This window comes from Labrus mixtus, chromosome 2 (assembly GCF_963584025.1).
Source record: "Labrus mixtus chromosome 2, fLabMix1.1, whole genome shotgun sequence".
NCBI classification, from domain to species: domain Eukaryota; kingdom Metazoa; phylum Chordata; class Actinopteri; order Labriformes; family Labridae; genus Labrus; species Labrus mixtus.
In genome coordinates this window covers 29,438,541-29,459,452 of record NC_083613.1, presented here as the reverse complement: position 1 = coordinate 29,459,452, position 20,912 = coordinate 29,438,541, and the positions used below count along the sequence as shown (strand labels likewise).

The 20,912-nt window shown below is 42.4% G+C and overlaps 2 protein-coding genes across 4 annotated transcripts in view; one reads left to right on the top strand and one right to left on the bottom strand.

Annotated features, from left to right (window-relative positions):
* The first annotated feature begins 394 nt into the window (after nucleotides 1-394).
* Nucleotides 395-5,341, top strand: si:ch211-243a20.3 (uncharacterized protein LOC100151507 homolog). Its single transcript, XM_061065489.1, has 4 exons — nucleotides 395-707; nucleotides 3,558-3,699; nucleotides 3,990-4,119; nucleotides 4,801-5,341. The coding sequence occupies exons 2-4, from the start codon at nucleotides 3,585-3,587 to the stop codon at nucleotides 5,135-5,137; spliced, it is 582 nt and encodes a 193-aa protein (XP_060921472.1). The 5' UTR covers nucleotides 395-707; nucleotides 3,558-3,584; the 3' UTR covers nucleotides 5,138-5,341.
* A 4,323-nt stretch (nucleotides 5,342-9,664) lies between these two features.
* grin2bb (glutamate receptor, ionotropic, N-methyl D-aspartate 2B, genome duplicate b) overlaps nucleotides 9,665-20,912 on the bottom strand; it is a 109,140-nt gene continuing 97,892 nt past the window's right edge. Inside the window, exons 15-17 of one of the 3 annotated variants that reach the window (XM_061065162.1) lie at nucleotides 19,190-19,428; nucleotides 15,081-16,083; nucleotides 9,665-14,075 (exon numbers count right to left, since the gene is read on the bottom strand). In XM_061065162.1, coding sequence (XP_060921145.1) covers nucleotides 13,681-14,075; nucleotides 15,081-16,083; nucleotides 19,190-19,428 — 1,637 coding nt within the window. In that variant the 3' untranslated portion in view covers nucleotides 9,665-13,680. Of the gene's footprint in view, nucleotides 16,084-19,189; nucleotides 19,429-20,912 lie in introns of all 3 variants that reach the window. The other 2 variants (XM_061065163.1, XM_061065160.1) reach the window with 2 other exon arrangements.

Below are 20,912 nucleotides of genomic sequence, written 5' to 3'. Positions count from 1 at the left end.
AATATACAGTGTATATCTCTGAAATGTGGTGTGAGTTATGGTCAAGTGAAAAAAAGATTGACTGTCACACAGCTTCTCTTGACCAGATTCAACCCAGATATTTTTCTGCTCTCTTTTTTAGGGTAAAAGTTTAAAGCTGTGTGAGGGTAAAGGGGAGGTGGCGAGAAACAGAGACCAATGAAGTTGGTCCATAACTTCATCACGGTACATTTCTGTGGAAACAGGATCCTGCAGCAAAGTGAGATACAGCCTCTGAGCACGTATACCTGTCTGCTCCACGCAGGGGTAAAGAGAGGGTGATAGAAGGGGACATGCAACACATCTGGCAGCAGCTGTATGTCATAGTGTGTGTGTGTGTGTGTCTGTGTGTGTGAGAGAGAGAGAGAGAGAGAAGGAGAGAGAGAGGGGAAAATAAAGAACAGGGGGGTTGACAGAGTTGGGCGCATGTTGAGCTGTTAAGATATTACAGCTCCCTACAAATAAGCAGTTTTTGAAAAAGTGGATCAGCCCTGAACCTGCCACACTCTTCTCCTGGAGAGAGTGTAAGCGAGAGCGAGAGGAAGAGAGAGAGAGCGAGAGAAAGAGCGAGAGAGAGAAATAAGGAGAATAGACCTGGGCAGTTGCAGAGGCGAGAGGCGAGAGAAAAAGAAGCCTCTGTGTTAAGAGTAGATCGGAGAAGGACTTCTTGCTGATCGTCATTTTAATCAGTGAGTAAATCTGATTATTGGACTCGATTATTGTGCTTCTTGACTGTGGGTAGTGGGGGGTGGATGGTGGTGGTGGGGGGGTGGGTTATAGTTGCTTATTGATTTGTTTTTGTGTAAAGAACTTTGTGCTACATTATTGTTGTATGAAAAGTGCTATAGAAATAAAGTTTGATTGATTTTTCTGCCAGCGCTCTGATAGTTTAAAAGTTAGAATTGTATTTATTCCAACACAAACACAAACATCCACCATCACACTGCGGTGTAAGAGACTCGACCCTCCAGTGTTGTTGATGTGTTTTGCCAGATGTGAAACGAGCTGCATCAGATTATTTGCTAAGATAATTTTCACTGCGCCTTTGATTGGCCTCCAAATTCATGTTCTCCGAAAACATTTGTAATACTTGCACAGTGAGTCACCAGCTTATTATTATCCAGTATGATTCACAGACGCGCGCATATGGATGCAATCCGGATTTTGTTTTTCTTTGGTGTCCACTTGTTGGCTTTCACCTCGTCTCTTGTTTCAAACTTGGAGTCATGGGGTCAGAGCAAGAAAAAAAAACCAGACTTTAAAAACTTCCTTGGGCGGTTAAACTGAACTGAGGTCATTCTTTTGTCACAACACAAAAACCCCTAACCCACAAAAAAAGCTGCTTTATTTAGTAATACAGGTTATTGGATTTTGCAGGTCAGATCACTTTTTATCTCACAACCCAGCATAAAGTAAGCCGGTGTACTTTGATGAATGTATTGATTCATGGAGGTAAAGTTAGAAGAAACACAAGAACACAGAATATCACACTCTGAAAGGTCTCACTCAATTATCAAAGTAACAACTCTATATTGAAGTAGTTGCTGCTAATTTAAGTTAAATCTCCAGAGAGCAACTTTTGGTTTGTGTTGATTTTGGCGCCCCCCTGTGGACGAAGCCTTACCTCTTATCTCTTTGCTGTTTTTGTCCTGTACATGTGGATGTTTTCCTTAACAAAGAAATCTCATCCTGCTTTCTTTTACGTATCAATCACTTAGAATCATTGCAATGGAAGATGGAAACAAAAGTTCTGTCTGTGTAGCGCTCTGTTAATCACTTCCTCTGACACCTACGCCGCGCCGTCGTTTCAGGCATTCAAAAATAATTGAATAGAAACAATAATAATCTTCATACTGATGGTCTTGTTTGCTTTTTGAGCTCATCCGGAGGTGTCAGAATCAATTTCAGTCCGTTTCATAGCCATCAAAAAACTTCTCACAGGAGCTTTAAAGTGTCAAATGTAGATGATGAATGATGAATGAACCTTTTCAGGCTCAGTATCTGAAATACTTTATATAACCTGTTGTGTCTGTGTAAGTTCTTTGTATGTCTCTTTACATAGATTATTACTTTTAGACTAGCTGTATTTTGTATGTGAAAAAAATTGTCCTTTTTAAAAAAAAAAAAAGCTACTGAAGTGTGAAGACAAAATTAATCTAAAAAATTTAAAAGCTGAAGTTCTTATTATGCAGATTGATCCAAGCTCAGATTGTAGAGTCGGTTGTCTCTCAACCTGTAGATCGGGGGTTCGATCCCCAGCTCCTGCAGCTACATATCTGATATGCTATATATGCAGTCTTTAAAAAAAAATATATATTTTTTTTTAATTAAACCAATCAGCTGACTTCAAAGATTCTCTTTCTGGTGTCGTCCATTCGATCTGCAGAGTCCCTCTGCACCTTTAAGAAAAAGCTAAAGACCCAGCTCTTTCATGAATACCTACTAACTTAATGATGATGGTCTCCATATTATTGATGATGATGATGATGGTCATGACGATGGTTTTTGTTTGATAACGACGACTTATAAGATGGTTTCTATACTGATTAGAGCTCTCAAGAACTGCCCTCAATGTTGTGCTTTGCCTCTGGTCACTTCCTGTCAGCACCTGTGTGTCCAATCAGACTCAAAGATGATCGTTTGCTCTTACTCACATTGTTCCCTTTTTTTCTAGATCCTTGCTTGTGTTGTACTTACTCTCTGATGTACGTCGCTTTGGATTAAAGCGTCTGCTAAGTGATTTGTAGAATTGGTGTAAGTGAATATGATGTTACTGTGATAGTGACTTCAATGGTAAATGGACTTTAGCTTGTATAGTGCTTTTCTAGTCTTCTGACTACTCAAAGTCAGGTCACACCGACACATTCACACACTGTTTCGTCGGCAGCGTAGGAATGTGTGTGTGAATGGGATTAGTTACTTCTGACGGTCACTTTACATTAAAACCTCTGCCATCAGTGTGTGAATGGTTAAGTCTGACCTGCGGTGTAAAAGTGCTTTCAGAAGACTGGAAAAGCATTATACAAGCTCGAGTCCATTTACCATTGAAGTCGATATCACAGTAACATCATATTCATTTACACTAGAAACAGAAGCTTTGAAGTCAGCTGATTAGTTTAATTAAAGAATGCATTTTTTTTAAAGACTGTTTGCTCTGTTTGTAAAATCTAAAAACTGAAAGTGAACCAAGGGCAAGAGGTGTAGAACATACAGTATAATACTCAAGCAAAGAAGACGCTTGTGAAAAATAGAAGTGAGTCTTTCTTCAATATATTGTTCTTGTTTCTTTTCCACGGCTGGATACAGGCGTGTATTTCCACATCTGCACGTTGCTGAGTGTTTAACTCTAATGGAATCTGTTCCGTTTCAGCAGCTGCCGCTCATGAAGCACACGTGAAGACTGGTTTCCATCTCGCCTCTCGTGTCGCTCTCATAATATCCGCTTTATTTTGTTCTCCTGAAAGACATATCAAGAATTTCAACCGCTCATTGTCACCTCATGAGAGTTTCTTTTTTTTCCTCTTATCTTCTTTTTAAAGGGGAGCGGGGTTGCCTGTCTTCTTATCATGGCCCCTCCTTATCTGTGGATGGGGCTGATGGTGGTTGCCGTAGCAACAGGGGCCCATTCAGCCAGTGAAGAGAATGAGCTGGATTACGGGTTCTGGAACTACAGAGAGGGCGGTAAATCACGACCCGTTTGATCTCCCACGTTTTAGAGATACGAGGCCTGTACATCACGGGGTGACTTAAGTGTTTGAAGTTTTGAATAATAAAGTGAATTTATGGGGGAACTGAATGAAATGCAGCGCTCACAAAAACACTAGAGGGATGAGGCAGCTATTTGGAGCATAAAACGTTTGTAACACTTGTTTGTTCTGAGTCACCAATAATATTTATGAACTATTGAGGCAGGTTTTTTTTAATTTTTTTTTTTTAAACTGAAGCCTGATGATGTCATGTTTTGGTTTCAGCCGACAGTGTGAACGTTGCCACGGTGCGCAGTGTGACCAGAGTTTTAGACGCCTGGGGAAAACGCATCTTTAATGAGATCAAGACTTTACTGCACTCTCAGCCCAGCACGCTGCTGCCCGACTACTCCAGGTACCACCTTCATTACACCTTACACATGTTGTTAAGTGTATAAGAAGCAGACTGGATTTGCCTCTTTAAACGCGATAAAATGAGACCTTCAAGGGAAAACGTTGGGGACCACTTTGAGCTAACATCGACAAAATTCCTTCTCAGGGGGCAAAATGATCAATTTGATTATTTACAGCTAAGGGAGGAGTGGACACATTCCAGCTACATCCTGATTGTAATTTGTTTTTGTATTCTGTATACACGACCCTCACTGAATAATAGTCCTTCTTGTTTTTCATTTAGTCCTTGTTAAAGAGTTGTTGTGTTGTGATTCTGGTCCAGCTGGATATGAAGTTAAGAGCTGCACCGCTATAAATAACTTACAACAAATACTGATCTAAAAATAGATTTATATAAGGAACATTTCAGATTATATAACTTGTCATGTTTTCTTCTAAATGATGGTGACATGATGTGGGCTGAACTGTGATAGGGTCATGACGTCATCCTGCAGCCTTTCTTTAATTAGTAGTTGATAAAGCATGATATTAAAGTGAGTGAATGACAGAGTTGTTTTCAAACAAAAGCTCTGATGTAAATGATAATCAGCTCTCGATCGGTTGTGTTTAAATGTCAGAAATCAATAGTTATTTATAAACATGGCTTGTTTGTGAACCTGAGCCGCCTCTGATCGTCCTGCAGGGTGCGCCCTCTCTCCGAGTCCCTCAACGACCTGTTCAGAGAAGTGTCTCTCCTGCGCAGGCGCATCACAGAGCTCTCCCATCGCCTAGCAACCTTGGAACCCTTCCTCCGTCATCATGGCTACCTGGAGGAGGCGAAGGAGGGAGAGCATGAGGAGGCGGATGGGGTAGGGGCGGGAGGCGGACGGGCTCTGGCTCCTCAGACTCTAAGAGGGGAGGTGGAGAGTCTGTCCCGGTACAGCCCGCCCAGGAGGAGCCGGGTGGTGAGGAGGAGACGGGTGAGAGTGGTGAAGCCCGGGGGAGTGAAGGTGGTGCAGAGGGAGAGACAGACGCACTGAGGGAGAAAGAGGAGCGTGGGAAAGTTACCATATAATCCATGTTTATGTAAGAAATGACTTTTTTAAACTAAAATAACGATATGATAAATAGACCCTGATGGTACTGTGAGATTATTATAGTTTGTATTGATCAACAGAAATCTAACACATAACTAGGACAATCTTTAAAAATACATTTTTAATAAACTTTCACTATTATCAACATTTCATTTTCTGACTCTAGCAAACGTTAAGTTAAGATCAAAAGAGGATTTATCACACGCTCTCATGGGCAGGTAGACTCCAGGTGAAAGGTGCTCAAACCAATCCAAGCTTAATGTAGCAAGGCCACCAGGCCCCCTCACACACACTCACTTGGAGACAAGGATCAAGTTAAAATGCCTTTAATTATTCAGGGTGTTTATCAATATGAAACTCAAACACACGGCCGACTGATTTCTACCACACAGTCTTCTTCAGGGTGTGGGAGTGTCAGGACGCAGTGGAAGCTGAGGTCCACTTACATCATCAGGCAGCCTGGAGGATAAATTACACCAGCGTATATTTATATGAACCATTAGTGTCAATATGAGGAATATTTGGAGATAAATAATGTGTACTATAAAAAAACACAAGTGTATACTGATAAACATGTATATACTGTATATAGGCCTACATATTCTTATATATGTAGATACACATATATACATACATGTATACATACATGTATATACAGTACATACATACATATCTCAATATAGACTTATTCAATTCAATTCAATTCAAAAAACTTTATTTGTCCCCGGGGGGCAATTCAAAGGCACACAGAGCAGTAAATTAACAACAGTGTGTTAAAAAGTAGACGAAACATTTTAACCTAAATATGAAGTGTCAATTTAAATACAACTTAAAAATACAAAATATAAAGGAGTAGATATAAGTGGACAGTGATCGGACTAACAGATGTAAACAGATGTAAACAGAACTATGTGCAGTAGTGACCAGATGTAAACAGAACTATGTGCAGTACACAAGAAATCAATATATATATACAGAGCTGTGTGCAAGTAGGCAAATACTAAATGATAAGTTATTAAGGTGCATGGTGAATAATGGAACAACAGAACTAATATATACAATATAACTGTAAAGGTAAAAATGAGATAAATAAAGTGACCGTAGTGCAATGATGGATAAGAAACAACAGGAATAAATTAACCAGAACTGTATGAATACTGAAATAAAATGGATAGAATAAAGTGATGTAGTGCATGAGACCAGATAAAACAGAGGCAGTTGAGGTGCAGGGCAAATATAAAGGAAGTAAAAAAGCAAGTTCACAGCTGAGAGTCTGGGAAGAGAGTGTGTGAGGGGTCCTGCATAATCCGACCTGCTAGCCTGATTGTCTGTTGCTCATAGATCGATGTCAGAGTCCTTACAGGTAGTCCAATGATCTTAGAGCAGACTGTGACCGTGCTCTGCAGGCGGTTTCTGTTCTGGAGGGTGGTGGAGTGGAACCAGCAGGTTATAGAAAAAGTAATAATGCTCTCAATGAAGGAGTAGTAGAAGGTCAGGAGAATGTTCTGACTGACTCCAAAGGAATTGAGCTTCCTTAGGAGGTATTTTCGCTGCTGACATTTCCTGAGAATCTCCTCGGTGTTGGAGGCGAATTTCAGCAGGCTGTCGAAGACGGTACCCAGGTACTTATACTCCTCTACTAGTTCGACAGGATTCCCATGGATTGTGGTGATTGCTGATGCAGCCAGTTCCCTCTGCTTGTTGGAGAAGGTCACCACCAGGTCTTTGGTCTTTGCTTATATAAATGAAGTCATTAATCACATGTAAAGCAACATCCTTCAACAATAGAATATGAGACAACAGCATCAGATAATCAAACAAATCTGAAAATCTACGAGTGAAGTGACCAGACTCAATTAGAGGGATGGTTTAAAATCGAGCTCCTCATTAAGTGCTGGGAGCGCCATGGCAACACGCTTTAATATCAAAAGATTTCTCTGTGCTTTTTTTTTTTTTGGAGACGGTCGACACCTCTGAAGGATTGTTCCACCTGCACCATCCTGAGTTATTCTTTGAGCATGTGGAGCAGGTTTCCCACAACCCCACTATAGGATCGTGATATACGTTGATTTTTGAATAATCACCATATCCTACACATAATTCTCTACAGCTGTTCTTTATAGTTGAGGAAAACAGCAGCGGTATATTAAGGATCCTACAACTTAAAACACTTCAACTCAGGTCCTCAGAGATCCTAGAAATACATTCAAATATTTTAATATTTTTACTCTGGCTGTGGTGTTATTGTGAGCTGCACCATGAGTCAACTGCTTTTCAAAACTGTCATCACAGCTTTGCAGTCATATCCATTCTGTAACATCTGCATCCACACATGTATTTGCAAGGAGCACATGATGATATATTTCTTTTAGCACAGCCCTTATGTGGAGCAAGGTTTCATTTTACCACAGGACAAACAGGCCATACAACACAACCTGTAAATCCATAATAAATCCATAAATAGTTATTTCTATTGAAGCTGAAAGAGTAATAATAATGTTTTATATTTAACTCTTGTGGCCTGTAGGAGTTGGATAATATTTGGTGCTCTGCAGATATTGTGCAAAGTAAATAATAAGAATAATATTAATTCTAACCATGGTTTGTGCTACACATGAATATATTTTTGGGCAGTTTGCCTGTCAGAGAAGACCCTGTTGAGTTGCATTGTGGGATATGTATGAAGCAGCATGAAAACATCGCCCTGTTTCAAATAAAGAATTGCTCATTGGGAGCTGAACAGTGTGAACACCTTTCTGTTTTTTTTTTCTGCAGTGAATACATGTTTTGTCCTGCACCTGGATGCATTTTGCTTGGATGTGTGCAGACTAATTTTCTTTTTTTTTTTTGAAGCAGCAGATCCACAAGAGAAGTAAACGATAAGCTACTTCAGCCTCTAATGCTCCGATTTTAGAAAATTATGTTTCTATTGAATTTGCCATATTGAAAGTAGCTGAAAAGATTACTGCTGGAAATCTTTAAAAGAAACCCTCAGAGCTACAAGACAAGAAAGAGAAAAAGGTATTTTCAAAGTTGATCCTACTCTGAGGCTCAGGATGTTAAGAGAGACTTACAGTCTTTGGGTCAATGCCTTAAGCTCCATAAATAAATAAACGGAAAGAAAAACAATGAAGATAATCCAGTCTATCATTTCCCCTCCACCTGATCAGCTGATCCTGAACTCAGCTCCTGCCACATGGTGTCAGTGCTGGCCTACTGCTGTGATCACATGCAGCATTCGCACTGATTCGTGCAGGCTTGATCTTTTTGTGTCCGCCCATCTGAAGTCAGGAACCATCCTCCCGGACCCAGCAGGGGGTGCCTATTATCTGCTAACATAATTATACTGTTTGTTTGCCTATGGTGATCGTGTGCGCGCGTGTGTGTGTTGGATGTGGGCTCAGGCAGACAAACTTTTTTTTGCCTTCATTAAAACTTTGCCGAGTGTTTCTACAGCAACTGGTTTCTCTTAGCGTCTCCTCTACTTGTCATCCTCAGCACATACTGCAGCATGGCGTCTTCTGGATTTTTCTTTTCCCACCTGCATCTTTTCTAGTCAGTTCCTCTTTCGTGTCTCTGTGATTCCCCCTGTCCTCCTTCTTCAAAATCATACTGTAATCTGTACATCAAACAGCCTCTTCCCCCTCCTACTCTTCTCCTCTACGCTGCCATGTGTGGGCGTTTAGCTCAGGCTGTACTTTCCTATTTTAGTATTGTATCGTCAACGCATTGTTGCATCCAACCCAGTCAAAAATGCGGTGGGAATACTGTATAAACCTCTCTCTGTACCCCTCCCTCACTTTCTTTCTCGTCACCACCTCCCCCCCCCCTATCTCTGGAAAAAGAGCCAGTTGCTAGGTAACGCTTAATTGTCAAGAAGTAGTTGCATGTGTTGCGATGCATCCTGAGGTTGTTGGGTTGGTGAAGAATTGAGCAGGATAGATGGCAGCGAGTGGGAAAGAGTAAACAGTGGATGTCTTTTTTAAGAAGAAGAAGAAGAAGAAGAAGCAGGAGATAAAATGGATTATGAGATTACTTCTAGCGCCTCACCTCGCTCTGTGTCAGCATCCAGCCGCCTGCAGATGTTAAAATTCTCCCAGCAGATCTACACCCACAAGAAGGCATCTGTACATTTTCCAACCTGCGGTTTCTTTAAATAACTCCTGTTGCTGGACGAGCCTGTCAGAGTCAAAAGAGAGTCTGAGGAGAGAGAGGGAACAAGAGGGGACTTTGATCTTTTCTGCTCGCTTCACTTTACATCACTTCTTATTCCTTTTGAATACTCTTCTTCTCTCCACCTTTTTAGTAGAAGAAGACGCTCAGCTGCAGCCATCGTCTCACATCCACTCGTGACCTGTGAGACCTAATCATTTCATGCGTTAAAACACGACATGTGAAGCACGTCCTGGTGATGTTCCCCCGCCTGTAAACAAGAGGAGACTAGAGAAGAAGAAAAAAAGACACAAACAGTTTGAGATTTATTTTTTATTAATACTCAACACTTTTATTCCAAAGAGACAGAAGAATAATATTTCTCAGCACTTATTTTCACATTGACTGTGTTTAATCTCATTTTCAAAATTACTAAATATTCAATCAAGTTTGAAATACTCTCTTCACACAAGTAATTTCTCTCCATACAAAAAGAATGCGAGGGTGAACTAGATTTTTGTTTTGTTGTATGTACATTTTTCACAATCTGTACAGCTCAGGGGGGTGGAGTCGTCTGATCTTCTGTGGCATAACACAAAATCAGAAGATGAGCCAAAGAGGAACAGAAACAAAAAGAGAGACTATCTAGTAAAAATGCAGATTGATAATCTGTTGTGCTTTCTGTGTACCGATGAATGATGGTGCTTTACAATTTTGCCTTTTAGAAAACAAACTTCTTAACCGGTCTTTGACCAGATTTTCAAATAAAAACACGTCTAAACAAGCCTTGACCTATTAAATGTGCATGTTCTCTGTTGTATTAGATGATTGCACTCATCCTGGCCTGAAGTCTTTATAAAAGCAATTTTGCAAGGGGACCTATATGAATCAAAGATTTATTCGAAATAGATCTATTCTCTGTGGTTTTGTACAGTTTTTTATCAAAAGTCCATGAGTGTGAGGTATTTACAGACAGTTTTATAATACATGAACAATAAACGGTAATCTCTCACACTCACACTCTGCCTCTCGTCTATATGAGCACACACAGAGGTAATCAAGCGTATGTTATCAGGCACATACAGAAAAGAAATGAGATACTCAAAGGGGAAAATAAATAGTTCAAATGAAGAAGGCTTATTCAGTGACAAAGAATGTGTTAACCGAGACCTTAACCTTGTTTTCAAACCATTCACAAAAACCACCCAGTAAATTCATCTGTGAATAACGATAATAAATAAATGTTCCATATCCTTGTGAACGTCTTAATCAAGTGTAGCCATTTGAGTTGAACTGAAATGTTGACTGTAAGATCAGCGTCTTCTCTTACACACACACACACACACGCGCACACACCTACAGTACTACATGGATCATCAGTACCAATGAAGTTGATACAATTTCAAATATTGTTCAAAAACGCCCGTGTTTCCTGGGCTAAAAGTTTAAGATAAAAACAGAAATAAAGAAAAAAAGTGTATACATGCAAGTCATCACAAACACCAGAGACCCCCTAATATCATACATACTGACTTGTCAACCAGGAGAAGGAAAGTCTTGTAAAAATTTGACCAGGATGTACGACAAACTGAACATTGGACCTGTTCACTCAAATTGTGCTTCAGTTTTGATTTGATTTGGTATAAACATCGTATATGAATCAAGTTTAACTAACGCTCTGGTTTTGGAGAGAGGGTTATTCTAAATGTTAACTTGTGATATTATTTCATAAGAGAGAGCTGGGAATTCAACAAAACATTTTTTATACGTTTGTCTTTGCAATGTGTGGAGCAGAGATGTCCTGTGTTTCTAAACCACCTGCCTTAAGGACGGGACAGGATTGAAGGAGAACTGCTTGTCACCGTATGACAGATTATGTTGTTGAGGGAGAGATCAGTAATCGATGCTACAGAACATACTCAAATGATTTTGTCTGTTTGGTTTGGTAATACGTTTTGGTTTAAACTTCAAGGAGAGAGAAATGTGGTTCATATTTACTCACTTCTCTTTTAAAACTTTGGACAAAGTTGGACCATTTGATGAATATATTCAATTTCTTTTGGAGAGTTCGATGAAAAGATCGATAACGCGCTCTTATATGGTATGCATGTTACATATAAAGCTAGCATACCAGCTAGCTTAGCCTAGCTTAAAGAGTAGAAAAGGGGAGTTAAAAAGAGCCCCGCTCTGTCCACAATTATGCTCCACCTAGCACCTCTGAAGCTAATTAACGAACACATTATATCTTTAAGTGTAACAGTATGTGAGAATTTGTGTTTTTCTGCCCTTAGCAAATAAACTTAGCAACATGAGAGTCCTGTTAGAAATGCTACAGATTGAAAATGAAGACATAGCATGTTGATAAATTAGCTTTAGATGTGCTTGTTAGTTGATTTTACTACTTTTGGACCAAACCATGTTAACTATTGAGCCCAATTTAGTTTTTATGCTAAGCTACGCTAACTGACTGCTAGCTTTAGCTTAATTTGTACTGTCTGGTCTAAGGAGGAGAATCTACCTTATCACCTAAATCTGAACAAGAAGGCAGATAGGCATATTTAAAAAGCAGAGAGTTATCACAAATCTGAAGAGTTAATTCATTTGAACTTGAAGACTGAAGTCTGACATCTTTGGGATGATACTAGCATGGCTGGAATCACGAACCTGCCGGCGTTATTCTTTTCATTTGCGGAGTAAAAATACTCAACACTTGGTCTCTTCCCATCATTTGAATATGCCCATGTATTACAGCAGACATGGCTTATGGCTGTAATCATGAAATAATTAACATGCCAGGCTGCTCATTCCAGTAACAGAGGCCTCAGTCTGAGAGTCCATTATGTCCCCCGTCCTCAACTGCAAAACTGTCACGGCCAATTGACTCAGACCCAATGAAAAGCTCTGAGAGCAACGAGCAGACATTAAAAGGGATTTATTTAATGGATAGTTGGTTCCTGGGTCATCTGTTAAGCAAAAAAATAAATGGTGGGGCTTCAGTAGGTGAGGGGTAATGACGCTTGGATTAATTGGGGAGTTGTTAGTGTAACAACATGCTTCTGTTATTTTTGAAATGTATTTCTTCATGTGGAGCGTCACAGCTTTGTCGTACCTGACATTTAGGGGTAATAGGAATGTGTTTAATCATGGCACTGTGGCTTTAACCCTTGTAATCCTGCTATTTCTTTAATAGTAGGGGGGCCGTTAGTGGGAAATTAAGCTCCCTCTACTGCAGCAAGTTTTAGGTTTTTGCTTCCCAGTATACCATTGTTAAGCGCAGGTGAGACGTTTTCTGGTGTATTTTCAATCCTGTCTCATTAACTGACTTATCATTAAGAGGTTGATTTATCTACAAACAGAGCAGGTCTTGTGTTTAGAAAATCTGTATTTATCCTTTAAGGCACATCCAGCTCAAAATGTGAGAACCATTTGGTACTGCCAAGCAAAAAAAAAAAAAAAAAAAAAGCAAGAGGAAACGGCAAATCAGTATGATGATGTTGCTTTTGCAGCTGAAAAAAGACCTTCTTTGCAAATGTCTAAGTACTTAGAATGTACCCAGCAAGTCATGCCTTTCACATACACTTCACAGCACTCAAAAGTAAGAAAAGTATAAAAAATCAAACATGAAGAATTAATAGCAAAGAAGAGTCCAAATTACAGGAAGCCAAAAACAAAAAAGATCTGTACTAACAACGGATCTCGCAGTCTCCTGTAATATGGGTAAGCTAAGAAAGAATTAACATCATACAAATATGTAACACGAACTATTTAAATCAATAAATTGAAAAACAATCCAACTGATCATCATTAAACACTGGAATAATATTCAATAATAGTATTAACATTATCAATACAATTATTAGTTTACCCTGTTACTTCAACAGAAGTGTTGATATCTCATTCATGATTGTATTTCCGTTGCTAAACAAAATGTTTGTTTTGGTGTTAAAGATCTGCAGGAGGGAGGAGAAGACAACAAGTGTGTGAAGAGAGCAGAGACGGTTGATTTTATTTCACATTTTTCCATCCATCCCGCCCTCCCTCCCTCTCTCCCTATCTTTCTCTGAGCGTCGGAGCAGCACCAGAATCCTCTCTTCTCATTAAAATCGCGTTTCCCGCCGGACTTGAACACAGCTTAGCCTGCAGTGGCCTCTGTGCATCGTCCAAATTCTTTCCATTTAGTGGAGTGAGAACAACACACATAGTAATGTGTCTGCTTGTTCTCTTCACACAGAGAACACATCAGCCTGTGCTGCTTCTTCTTCCCCCCTCCCATCACCCTCTTTTCTTCACCCACTCCATCTTCTCTCTCTCTCTTTATTCCTCTGTCTTCACCCTCAGACGTCTGACTCAATGCTGGAGAGCTTTTCATAAACGTGTCCATTGCTGGCACCGTTGAAGGGTCTCTGTCCCTGCCCCAAACCTAATGTGTCCCTGCCCCCGGGCAGTAGCTTGCTGGACCCATGATGGTTCCCCACCCCGCCCAGACACAGCTCTTTAGGGAACCTGGGGGCCACATTGGACATCACCCCAGCTGTGGCCGACGCGGGTAAATAGGAAGCAGCTCCCATGGAGCCACGGAAGTCCCCTCCTCCTCGATTGTTGTTGAGAAGTTGCTGCTGCTGCTGCTGTTGCTGCGTCTGTGGCTTTTTGATGTAGTATGGTTTGGCGCCATGTAATAGACACTGGTCGTCTTCGAAGCTTGGGATGAAGGGGTTCTGGTTCACCTTATCTGGGTAGAGAGATTTAGACAAGGAGTAAGTCCCGGCCCCTCTGCTGCTACCACCACCACCACCACCACCACCACCACAGCCCCCACCTCCCATCATAGCTCTTTCTCTGTCCCTAAGGCTGTCCCTCAGGTCTCTCTCTCCCACCGACCGCTGATGCAACACACCCTCGCCACGGAACAAACTGAAGGAGGAGCCCCCTTTGGCCCTGTCCCCACCTATTCCTCCAAACATGGGAGAATCCCTATCCCCTGAATACCTCTCAAACATGTGAGCGTAAGGGCTGGGGCCCTCCATGGACCGTTCCCTGTCCTTCAAACTCACACTTCGGGGCTGGGGGAACTGCCCTCCTGCACCGCCACCAACCCCTCCCATGCGCCCCGCCCCTTCCCTCTGAAGGTCCACGAATGTGTCATATGAGTGTTGCCTCCGCAACACCCTCCCGCCTGGCCCTAGCTTCCTGCGCTGTGCCTGAGTCTGTGGTTGGCTGGGTCCTACACTGCTCTTCGCTGCAGCGAACACCATGTTATTATCCTCACTGATGTTGTAAAGGTTGCTCGACTGGATCTTGCACGTTTTGCACGAAGCAGAGGTGGGGCGACTGCTGGTTCCCCCAACCCCGCTAGCCGCGCACGTGCCACCTCCCCCTATTCCTCCGCTGTGGTGACACACACTGTGGCAGTTACGACACTCCCAGTCACCCCCTGCTATGCCCCCACCTCCTATCCCAGAAACCCCCTTCTCCCAGCAGGTGTGTGCCTGCTGCCCTGCCGACACTGACCCCAACCCACCTTTACACTCTGGCTTCTTGCCTTTACCTTTGAGGAAGTCTTCTACAGGAACTAAGCTTTTACAGATACCACCACCGCTACCACCGCCCACACCGCTTCCTCCGCTTCCACCCTCTTGCTCCCACATGGCCTTGCCATCCTTGGAGCGGAACTGGTCCGCATAGAAATCCCTCAGGTTCTCTTTTTCTTTGCGGAATAAATAAGGTGAAGAATTACCCCCTCCTCCTCCCCTCTTCCGCTCCAGGGGAGGTGAGACCGTGTGGTGTGACTGGGGCCGGTGGGGGAAGTGGTGGTGGACGGTGTGGTGGTGGGCTCTCCTCCTCAAACCGCTCAGCTCTATCTGGTCCTGCTCCCTTCGGCACTTGGCCGAAGCCGGCCTCTTTTTCAGGCTGTCCCTGTACTGCTTACGCCGCTTGTTGTTGCCCTCCAGGTTGCCGTAGGTGACGGTGTGCGTAGAGATATCTGACACATCAGAGCGAATGTTCCCGTCATCGCCCCCTGAGCCTCCCCCACCCCCGCCACAGTACCTGTCGTGACCCCCGATGAGCCCTGTGCTGGATGCACCTCCTTTGAAAGAAAACCTTCCGTACACATTGCTTCCCTTGAACCCACCCTGGTTGGAATCCGCTGGAGCATGGCCGGCAAGCAGGTCAAATTTACTGGTGTTCCTGTGAGACATGGAGGGGCGGGGCTGGGTGGTGAAGATTGGTGCTACCCCTCCCCCCAAACTGTCGCAATCGAACATGCCCCCCTCCAACGAGCTAGCGCTGCCTAAGCTACGTGGTCTATTGGGCGGGGGGCCGGACATACCCAGAGCCGAGGCCGGGTGGTGGTGCAGGTAATGCTCCTGGTACAGGTTGCTGTCCTTCAGGGGCATGTTGCCAAAAGTCCTCTCCACCTCGTTGATGTAGTCACTGAACATGTTTTCCTCCGGCAGGTAGGGCGGAGCGGTCTTGCAGTCTACAGGATGACCCACTAGACTGCGTCGGTGCTCCTGGATGTCATAGATCGCGGAGTCGCGACTGCTGTGGCTGTACTCCAGAGCCGCATGAGGAGAACCGTTAATACCCGGAACAGCCGTCATGTCCTTGGCTGTGCGGAGCAACCGCAGGATGTTGGAGTGGGTGTTGTTCATGTTTTTCTTCATGGTGGACGAGGGTGAGTCTATGGTTGACTTGTTTTCCTCAATTTGTACCCCATGGATGCAGCTGTAGATACCCTGGAGTGTGCAAATGACAAGAGAAGGGAGGCAGAGAGAGAAAGAGAGGGTGAGATAGGCCATGGGAGGCAGAAAGAGTAAGAGTGAGAGTGACAAGGTATGATAGTGAGAAGAAGACATTCAAATGTTAAGCATCAGTGAGAAATCAAGAACCAGAAGGGAGTAAAGAGTTGGAGGGGAGGGAGCCAAAGAGCAGACGCATAAACAAATAAGACAGACAGACGACAGTTTGACAGACAGAGAGAGAGGCAAACAGACACAGACAGAGGCAGAGAGGTTAATGTTTTGCCATGCTCCCTCTGACCATCCTCTTGTTTACACACTATTAAACAGTAATAGGGGCTGAGTTCATCAATGACTTTTCTCAGGGGATCATCGTAGACCCTCACAGCTGCTGCTTAAGACTCCACCTCACACACTTGGCTAAGTGAGAAGCGGGGTGAGCAGATTAAAGCTTTGATTGATAACACAAGGAGCAGAACTTCAACATGCTTTGACCTCAGATCAATACGTTTAATCACTTTCATTTGAATCCGACTGACACTGACACTAGCTCTCCGTTTGGCTTTTTTTAAGGCTTTTTCTTTTCTTTCTCTCTTTTAAGGAAATGACTCACTTGTTAGTTTGTCCGACTTATTGACATCAGGGACAAATGCATTCAAGATCATCGCAAGTCGAACAAGCGTGTTTAAATGGGGGCTGAGCTGAATGTGTGGTCGAGGCGACAGTCGAATCAGAAAGGTCGAGGACACACTACCCACCAGCCAGCTCGCAGGCCAACATTCCTCAAAGGCGTCAACTTGTCACAACCACTTTCTGTCTGTCTCTTAGTCATCTTCCCCGTCGCAGAACTACATTCATGAAACTGAATCGTAGACACCCCCCTCCCCCCCCCACACACACATCCTTTTATGCCTCTATTCTCTCTTTGTGTCTGTTTTATCACTGTGTCCAGGTGCTCAGCTGAGTGGCAGCAGCTCCAATGGGATTGTCTGTCTTTATCTTTCTTCATCTTTAGCTACTACAGCCGCTCTGAAGGGTAACAGAACAGAGGTTACTGGAGCAGCGCTACATCTTTTCCTTTCTACTCTGCCTTTGTCCTGCTGTTTTTTTTTACTTATCATTAATGCTCTTTTCCTCCTCTGTATTTCATTCTCCTGTCATAGTGTCTTCACTTGTCCATCCTTACCACTTTCTGAATATTGTCAATGCACTCCAACTCTAATATTGTTTCTTTCTCTGACACAACTTGTGCGTTAAACCGGGCATGACCGAGATATCTGGTATCCGCTAGAGTAAATGGAGCCACTTTAAAATGTATGTGCACTTAAAATGGATGCACTAATGCAACAAGTAACAGCAGCCTCAAGCACATGAGAGCTTAGAGTGAATCTTTAAGCCACCGTGCAAAAAGGGCTGTTATGTTTTGCATAAAAATATGAGTATAAGAAGCTACAAAGACACCGAGATTGCTGCCAATTCCACAAAAAAAAAAAAAAAAGAGCGAGAGGAAAAAACAAGTGTTTCTGAAGTGCTAAGGGCCAGATCTGAATTCAGTACTTGGAGGTTAGACTGAGTCGGTGTTTACCACATGATATTACAATTAGAAACACCTTCTGCCCTCACAGAAGACACGCACACACCAGTGCCCTTTTCTCAGGCAAACAATAATTGAGACAATTTGGATGCGACAACCGCCACTCTCCTTAAAAGTTTACATAATGCAAATGAATTACAGCTCAAGCGATTGTTTTTATGGACCTTAACGACCTGCTGCAATAACACCGAGACACCTTGTTAGGTGACCCATTAGTACAGAGTCGTTAGCACGCTGAGCCGAGCGCCGAGACATCCACACAAACACACCTTCAAGGCCGCTGAGCTGAGAATGTGCGGCGTAGTGAGAAGCTTTTATTGCTTCAACGTGAAGTTTTTTTTTTAACCCTTTCAGGGCCTGAGTTGTTCTTGCTCTTATCCAACATAGTGTTTGAAATGATCCGAGCCATAATGCTATTTCAAATACGGTAGCTTCTGACTTCTTTTAATGGCATCAAAGGGAAAGAGGTGTACACTCTCTGAAATGAGTAAAGAAGCACCAAGGAGTTGATTTAACAACCCCCCCTTTGTTAATTACTGATTATGAATGTGTCAGAGTTTTACGCTCCAGCTAATACATCGGACATTTTTCGTTGTATTCATTTTTTAATCAAACAGTGTCAATCAGCTTTGGCCAGGGTTGTAGTGGTGAGAGAGTTAGAGTTGCACCGTTGTTAGATTGAGCTAAATTTTAAGACATAATAACTTTTTCTGTGTAAAAAAAACAAATGCAACACAATGAGTACCTTTAAAGAGAGACAGCAGAAAGTGTTCCACATCTTGTCCCTCTCTGTCATGTCTGTCTTTTTTTATTGCTTATTTTATTACCATTCATGGTCATTATTATTATGGTCATTACACAGAACACTGACTTCTACACTGCTTAACTTTTAGCACTTCTCTGTAGAGTCTTTTTTAAGCCCTGTAGTGGCAGTCAATTACCCCCAAAACCGGACTTTTTTTCTACACTGCTTAACTTTATTTTCAGTTATCACTCTGAAAAAATGCTTCTCACCTTACAATTCCAATATTAAGTTTTCGTGCCAACTTATTATCATCCAGTTTTTAAAACTCAGATCTTCCTTCACTTTCAAATATGACCTGCTCTTCGTAGAAACGAGAACAAAAAGTGACCTTGAAAGTATTAAAAAAGTAGAGTAACATTTAGGTTTGGGACTGAGACTGATCGGGTTAAATTAACAAACCCTAACCCCTTACACAGATTATTATTCTTCATGATTACAATGCTGTCTTTTATGACTAACCGTGTGTTATAAATATGAAAAGGATTTATTGCTGTTGTTTGCACAAATCATTTTTTGGGATTAGTGTTTTTTTTGACTGCCTGTGCTAAAAAAGCTTCAGGTAAGTCAGGTGAGTCATTGTATCTCTCCGACTGACTGGATACGACTCAACCTCAGCCTGTGGTTTTAAAAACAGCCTCTCCTGTGATCTTTCTGTCAAGAGGATTAAGTCTAGACCTGAAATAAAAAAACACGAGTGCACTCACTCTGCTGATGGAGAAGGTGAACCCGGGCTGCCCGGAGCACACGCCCATGAAACAGAAGCGTAGCTGCCAGTAGAACCAATGTTCACAGATGAAGGTGATTAATGAAAGAATCATGGCGGCCCCGAGCATGTAGAAGACCCCCGCCATGTTGTCCACGTCCAGCTGACTGCTCATCACCTCGTTCTTCTCGTTGTGACAGATCCCTGTGAGCCACAGGGCCTCGAACTCCTCCATGTCACCTGGAGAGAAGAGGCACATACACACAGGTGACCGTATCGTTGAGTTACTGTATGTGTGACACTAGGCTCAATTTACCCTTGGGTGTCTGAACATGTAAGTGTGAGTGCAAAAAAAGAGGCACAATTTTATGGATGGGGATGCTGATGCCAAAAACAGCTCAGGTCTCGTGTACGTTCAACAAATGTCACGTCGCATTATTTTGACTGAACGCCCCCTTGGGGTCGATACTCATTAAGGACTGCTTATGCAAGGATATCGCTTCCTCTTTTGGAAAAAAACAAACTGCCTGCTGGGACACAGTCCTCAGGGAGGAAGTGTGTGTGGTCATGTGACAAGTGTTTCCGCCCTAAAATGTCTCGCACTAACTTCCACATCTCCGGGGGGAACTGCCGAGGGGGGGGGGGGGGAACACGTCCAGAGAGATTAGTTTGAGCTGCACTGATGATCTGTGTCTTGTGTTTCTGTGTTAGATCAAGGGGTTATACACAGTGTTTTCTCAATCGGTGCACAACACTGTATTTCTTTTTTTGTTCGTGGTCGTGTTTGCCTCAGATTGGATTTAGTTTTAAAAATACTTTCTTACCTTAATGTGGCTCAGTGAGAAAAATGTGCAATCTACAATTAATAAAATGCTTCATGTGATCAGATGTGATCATGATGACATAAAGGAGTTTTAAAGTTTGGGAGATTATGAAACTTTTCTCTGTTTATCCGAGCTAGTAAAAAAAAGTGAGAAAGGAGCATGTAGTAGCTGCTTTTTTTTTTTAAAGTCTTTAGGGTGCAGCTTGCAATTACAGAATCTGCCATTCCTCCAGCAGCGGCTTGATATGACATCATTTGTGGGTAGGAGAACCACAGGCTCTTTCAGCTTGCTTACTCACTTATATTGCAAACCAGCTCGGAAACGCTGCTAAAAACACTGAAAATAAAAGTATTTGACAAAGACATATAAAGTCTAAACACTAAGGACAAAATAATTATATGTCAAGTGCCAAAGGCTTTGTAGAAACTGCAGTCACAAGTGAACCAGATCAAAAGTGTTTTTGTGACACAGATCAGATTCTTTTTTTAGGACAGTTTTAACTGCACAAGTCACGCATGTGTATCCTAAATCAGAGACAGGTCGGATCTTTTGCATACGACCTCAGTGTGAACAGACCGGTCAGAATGCATGCAACTTTAAAATCACACTCATCACCGCTCTGCACTGGCGGGACAGGGGGGGAGCGGGAGTTACTTAAACCCAATGAAAACAAAATGGGGTGACAGCAATGTAGGTAGTCAGTGGAGGGACTGTCTCCCCGTATCCACGGCAACATTCAAAAATCATAGTCTTAATTATTTGTCACGTTGTTTATCAGACAATGAATCAGGATAGTGAGAATGAAAGTGTTTTATGTCCTTGTCAGAAGACGAACAGAACTCCAATCTGTCTGTTTTTATGCATAAACGGTTTGATCTTTCCCGTATCTACGCGCACGCC